The 6,677-nt window shown below is 30.4% G+C and overlaps 1 protein-coding gene across 1 annotated transcript; it reads left to right on the forward strand.

Annotated features, from left to right (window-relative positions):
• Positions 1 to 78: 78 nt before the first annotated feature.
• Positions 79 to 6,537, forward strand: LOC106477784 (heat shock protein 75 kDa, mitochondrial-like; the record flags this gene model as incomplete). The annotated part of the gene is made up of 4 exons (XM_013938310.2): positions 79 to 361; positions 3,448 to 3,517; positions 4,590 to 4,737; positions 6,376 to 6,537. Coding segments are annotated over exons 1-4 (618 nt in total), but the record flags the coding sequence as incomplete, so codon positions are not given.
• Between the last annotated feature and the right edge of the window lie 140 nt (positions 6,538 to 6,677).

Consider the following 6,677-nt stretch of genomic DNA (forward strand, 5'->3'; position numbering starts at 1 on the left):
TGTGACATTAAGCTAATAAATTACAAGATTTATAATTCTTCATTTATGAAAAGATTTACTTTAGATTTACAATTTTGTTGCCAGGCAGTATGGTTGTTAGATCCAAAAGATGTTACACGTCAAATGCATGAGGAATTCTACAGGTTTATTTCCAACTCATTCGATGCTCCTCGTTACTCTTTACATTATAAAACTGATGCCCCAATCAACATTCGTTGCGTGATTTACGTGCCTGAAGGCAAGCCTGGATTGTTCGAAATGAGCCGTGAAACAGATGTTGGAGTGGCGCTTTACAGTCGAAAAGTTTTGATCAAAAACAGAGCTGACAACATCGTACCAAAGTGGTTAAGATTTGTCAAAGGTAAAAAGACTCAAATTTTGTTTTCACGGATGTGACTTACGTATATTTTTTGATAAAGTATGAAAAAACATTAATGAAATGTGGCGATCAATTTTAAGGGTATCTTAAAAATTTAACAAAATTATATTTATATTTTAAATTTATTATATAAATGTCAAACATTCATTTATTGTAATTATCATTAACTTTGTTTTAAAACTGACCTCGTCTGTCAAATTTTACAAGCGTATACATATTTACATAGCAGATTTTAATTTTATTGTACTCAAAATAATATCTCACAAAACTTGTTTAAAATATACAGCTTTAGATTATCTCATATTACCCTATTTTATTTCTGAGACAGTAGAAAATGTGCTAAATACCTTTAGAAACTTGCATGATTCCTGTTAAACTCGTATAAAAATGGTAAAGACATAAATTTATGTGTGTGTATAAAATATGAAGCAGTGGTGATCTGTACTAACTGAAGCTGTAGTGTATCATTGTTCTTTTATTGGTGGGTTCTTTGAAATTATCTGGTGTAAATAATTCAACTTTCAATAATAGATTATTTTATTCCCTCGCTTGAACACTTGCACACTGCTGTGAGTTGTTGTAGGCCTATGATACAAATTATGTTACCTAACATAAAACAAATAAAAGTACAAAGTAACTCAATGAGTGTGATTAGCAAATGGAGGTCCAAATACTTCACGAAAACACACTGACTGATTCAATTCTATATCTTGAGAAAAAAGTGTTTCTTTGACTACCTTTAAATTAACTCTACTCTGGAAACAATTATCCCATATTTATAGTCAATCTTCGATTGTGTGAGAAAACTTACCATCAACTTAGAATTTTCTAGCCATTCTATGCCATCTACCTAACATCTAAATTACAACATTAACAATATAGCTTACAACAAGTTACAAGACCTTAATAAGTTGACTCCCATGAACTAATAAACCTCAGTAAATTGTCTCCCATGAAATACAAGACCTCATTAAATTAACTCCTACGATCTACAAGACCTCATTAAATTAACTCCTATGAACTACAAGATCTCATTAATTAAATTCCATGAACTATAATACCTTACTAAACTGATTCTCATGAACTACAAGACTTCAGTAAATTGACTGTCATCAACTACAAGGCCTCAGTAAATTAACTCCCATGAAATACAAGGCCTCAGTAAATTAACTCCCATGAAATACAAGGCCTCAGTAAATTGATTCATGTGAGCTACAAGACCCCAGTAAACTGACCCCCATAAGCTACAAAAACAAAGTTACCATTAAATTTAATCCAATTAGAAACTTCAGGATACTGATTTACCTCAACCAAAAATTTAACTTTTAAAATTACTCCTCTGAGACATTATTTCATGATAAAACTTTATTGACCCTTCTGGACCTTAATATATATACCTAAACCTGAACATTGATCTAACCAGAAGGCTCTGTAAAGAAACTCTCACGATACAATAACCTAACAAAATAACCACTCTCCTGAAGTAGAACCTAAAAAAATTCTGTATAATAAACCTACAACATAATTACCTAAACTTCAGTAAAGTGACAGTAGTGTGTGAGTCAATTTACTAAAGTCTTGTAGCTCATGGGAGTTAATTAATTGGAGTTTAAAGTTAGATTATGGTTTAGGAGAGCCACTATAATGATTTATGAATAGAATATCCAGCACCTAACTTTTCTTTGTGAGAGGAACCTTAGAAGATCCAGCACCTAACTTTCTTTGCAAGAGGAATCATAGAAGATTCAACACCTAACTTTTCTTTGCAAAGATATTCTTAGAAGATCCAGCTCCTAGCTTTTACTTGTAAGAGAGATCTTAAAAGATCCAGGATCTAGCTTTTACTTGTAAGAGGATTCTTAGAAGATCCAGCATCTAGCTTTTACCTGTAAGAGGATTCTTAGAAGATCCAGCATCTAGCTTTTACTTGTAAGAGGATTCTTAGAAGATCCAGCATCTAGCTTTTACTTGTAAGAGGGATCTTAGAAGATCCAGCATCTAGCTTTTACTTGTAAGAGGGATCTTAAAATATCCAGGATCTAGCTTTTACTTGTAAGAGGGATCTTAGAAGATCCAGCATCTAGCTTTTACTTGTAAGAGGGATCTTAAAAGATTCAATACTTCTTTATTCTTTGTAAAAAAAGATTGTTCAAAGATCAAGTACTAATTATTTCTTTCAAAAGGACTGTTTAAAGATTCACTACTAATGTGTTTGAAAATCCGTCAGTAATACATTGTAGTACTTAGGTATTCCTTGTGAGGTACATGTGTAATTCCTATTTTATAATATGTTTGGCTACTTTGATGCCTAAGTTAACAGACATTAGTATTCTAGTAAATTTTGATATTTCAGTGTGCATCATTCTGAGAAATCAGGAAATAGAAATATACTTGGATTAACTGTCATAGTTAGTGTTCATTTCCTTTGAGGGAAAGATTGGTAACTGTGTGACTCCCAGTGGCTCAGTGGTAAGTCTGTTGACTTACAAAGATAAAATCCCCAGTAATTGCGTGACTCTCATTGGTAAGTCTGTTGACTTACAAAGATAAAATCCCTAGTAATTGCATGACTCCCAGTGACTCAGTGGTAAGTCTGTTGGCTTACAAAGATAAAATCCCCAGTAATTGTGTGACTCCCAGTGGCTCAGTGGTAAGTCTGTTGGCTTACAAAGATAAAATCCCCAGTAATTGCGTAACTCCCAGTGGCTCAGTGGTAAGTCTGTTGGCTTACAAAGATAAAATCCCCAGATAATCTGTTGTGTAACTTTGTGCTTAACAACAATGAAACCAGTAATTGCATTATGATTTCAGAACATGAGATTTACTTATTAACATATATTTCAAAGTGGTATGTATTCAAACTTTTAGGAAAACTACAATGTGTATAAATTTGGAAAGCTTTTGGTTGTTTGTTTTGTTCCTTACCAAACAAGATGGACGTTCATTATGTTCTTTGATATTATATATTTGTTTGTCTGTTAGTTTAATTGATTTATAAAGAGATTCGGTTACTTGTAGTTCTTTGGAACTTATATTTAAATACCGTTTTATCTAAATTTGATAAACAGGGGTAGTTGACAGTGAGGACATTCCTTTAAATCTCAGCCGGGAGTTGTTGCAAGACAGTGCTTTAATAAGGTAAGAAGCACGTTAAGAGAATTTTTATTTTATGTAAATTAGTTGTGTAATAATTGCTTACAAATTATATTTATCTTTAAAAGCTCAGAATATATATTTATGATAACTGATTTGTTGATCGAATTCTGCTCATAAAACTGTAACGTTAAAGTATGTTAAGCAGGGTCATCTTAAAACAATGTAGTTTGTATTAGGGAAGAGTTGTCATTTGAAACATTAAAATTACGTTGTACGAGATTCGTACTAGGTTTTAGCTTGTTGTGTAAAACCCATCATTTGAAACATTAAAAGACAACTTTAAATAGAAGAACTACTTAAATATTACTAGTTTCTAAGGGAACTCTCAGAAGACTTAACTTTAAATAGAAGAACTACTAGTTATATGTATTACTATTTGTAGACTGCCACTTTTCTCTCTAAACTTAAGCAAGCAAATCATATTAGTGGTTTTATTTTAGTGTCGTAGAATTACATAAAAAATACCCCCTAGTTGCACGGCGGTATGTCTGCAGATTTACAACTCTAAAAACCAGATTTCAGTACTGTGGTGTGCAGAGTACAGATAACCGTTTGTGTAGTTTTGTGCTTAACTACAAACAAACAAATACAAATTACAACTCTAAAAACCAGATTTCACTACTGTGGTTGGCAGAGTACAGATAGCCGTTTGTGTAGTTTTGTGCTTAACTACAAACAAACAAATACAAATTACAACTCTAAAAACCAGATTTCAGTACTGTGGTGGGCAGAGTACAGATAACCGTTTGTGTAGTTTTGTGCTTAACTACAAACAAACAAATACATAAACAAAAAATTAAGTCAGTGCTATTCAGAATTATTAAAATATAGCAAAAGTTCTGGGAAGGAGCATCATCACTGGGCAACAGAGAATAAAAGGTTTTTACCAGCTGGATGTGTTTATTTATAAAGTACTCCCTACTACATATAGAAGGAAAAAATCAATAGACAGATAAATGTGTTACAGCATAAAAGAGACAATTGTGGATATTTTATTTTTCATAAGTACATTTTCTACGTATAAAAGTAACACATTATTCTTTGTTGTTTCCAGAAAAATACGAACTGTGATCACGAACAGGCTCTTACGCTATCTCCAAGATCAAATGAGGAAAGATTCTGAAGGTTACGATAAATTTTTTAATGATTATGGTTTATTTCTTAAAGAAGGCATAGTGTCGAGTCAAGAACAAGCAGAAAAGGTATAGTAATAAAAATAATTTACCTTGTTTATTTTAGACAATAAAAATATACGTGAAGCACTAAATAATGTCACTGTAACTAAACTGTCGATGACAAAGTTTAAAATCTTTATCTTAAAATTTTTGTTTTACGTCGGATTAATCCTTCTTTAAAATATAATCGATATTTTCAGTATTCATTTGATATATATATATATATACCACCATCCACTGGACTTCATCCTCTTATGTAACAATGTAAGTTCTGAAAACCAGTAAGACCTATTTTCCTCTCACTATTTGGGTTTCATAGTCACAATTTTTGTTTACAAATACTCTAGAGATAATGTTTGTATTATTTTAAATTATTTCTCATGTTTTATCACCATAGACATCGACTTATTGTGTCATTAACCCTTTATAAATTTAATACTTATAGCTGTCAATATGTTGGGTATATCTTCACGAAAATTTGGCAGTCTTTCAGTTAATATTTCAAGTCTTTTACATACAAAAAATCATATCTTTTAGTGAAGTATTTTTAATAAAATAAAATAAAGATTTGTCCATTAATATATTGAGTATTTGTTTTTAATAGTCTGTGTACAAAGTAATTTTCATGTTAAAAATAAAGATACTTTTCCTCATCTCAAAAATCTCGAATTTCTTTTGTGTAATCCCTAAAACTTCCTAAATGTATTTCAAAAGTTTTCTTTCAGTAAAACTTTATAGTTTATCTGTTATTTTCTCTATCCTATCTCAAAAAGGGATTGGTCAATTTGATTGACCCCGTAACCACAAAAAAATCTAAATAAACCTTTTTTCTTTCTATAATGACTTCAAATTGTAACATTAAACTATGTTTGTTTATCCTAAGTAGCTTTAAGTTTCTAACATTATATATATCTATTAAATTTTATTGTTTTAAAGAATAAATATGAAAAACAATAAAGTATAATGATTTTTTTTATTGTTATTACAGACACAAACTAATACTGTTTTATGTTTTTTATTGTTATTACAGACACAAACTAATACTGTTTTTTTATTGTGTTTATTTGTTCACTCAGTGAAGCATTTACATTTGATAAACGTTTTCACTTTTATATTTATTAATTTTATTTTCTTTAGTGTGATGTACAATTTGATAATTTTTCTTGTATTACTTAATATCATTATGTCTAAACATTTTCAGAGTAGATGCTTGTTTAACCATAGAACACCAGTTTGGGGTCACTATGACCCCATATCACCTGGTGTTAATGATTGAAAATTTAACGCTGGCATTTTAGGGTTCAAAATAAATGTTATTCCTACTAATGTTGTAGTACAGATTACGGGACGAGGTTTTATGTTTCTTGTATTATCTTTCTTGTTTCAAATCAGTATTACTGAATATAAAACAATGAAAGCAGATTGTTCTAATTATTTTACAAAGTATATTAATTTAGTATTTCTAGTATTAATTTCATCATTATTTAATTTGTTTTATATTTATCAGGAAGACTCGCAGCTTTATTTGAACGTGAATGTTTTATAATTTGAACAAAGTTTGATTAAAAAAAAGTCCCTAATTATTACTTATACACATGAAAGTAATTTGAATAATTTTTTAGATAAATTTCAAAGTAATGTATTAACTAAAGGTTTATCTAACAGGAAGAAATAGCCAAATTATTACGGTTTGAATCATCTTTAAAACCAGCAGGTGAAAGAGTTTCTCTCGCTGAATATTGCAGTCGCATGAAAGATGACCAGAAAGACATCTATTATCTTGCTGCTCCTAGGTTGGTTTTACACTGTTTAGAGAGGTTCAGTCGGGTAGTACCTTAAAATTACAAGTTAGTTTGTCTATAGTTTATCAGACAATTATTCTGATAACTTGACTTGGAAGCCTCCAATATTTCATTAAACATTATTATGGTTAAAATAATAATTAATAATGTAGTTGTGATCAGTTG

This window comes from Limulus polyphemus, unplaced genomic scaffold, assembly GCF_000517525.1.
Source record: "Limulus polyphemus unplaced genomic scaffold, Limulus_polyphemus-2.1.2 Scaffold78992, whole genome shotgun sequence".
Classification (NCBI taxonomy): Eukaryota; Metazoa; Arthropoda; class Merostomata; order Xiphosura; family Limulidae; genus Limulus; species Limulus polyphemus.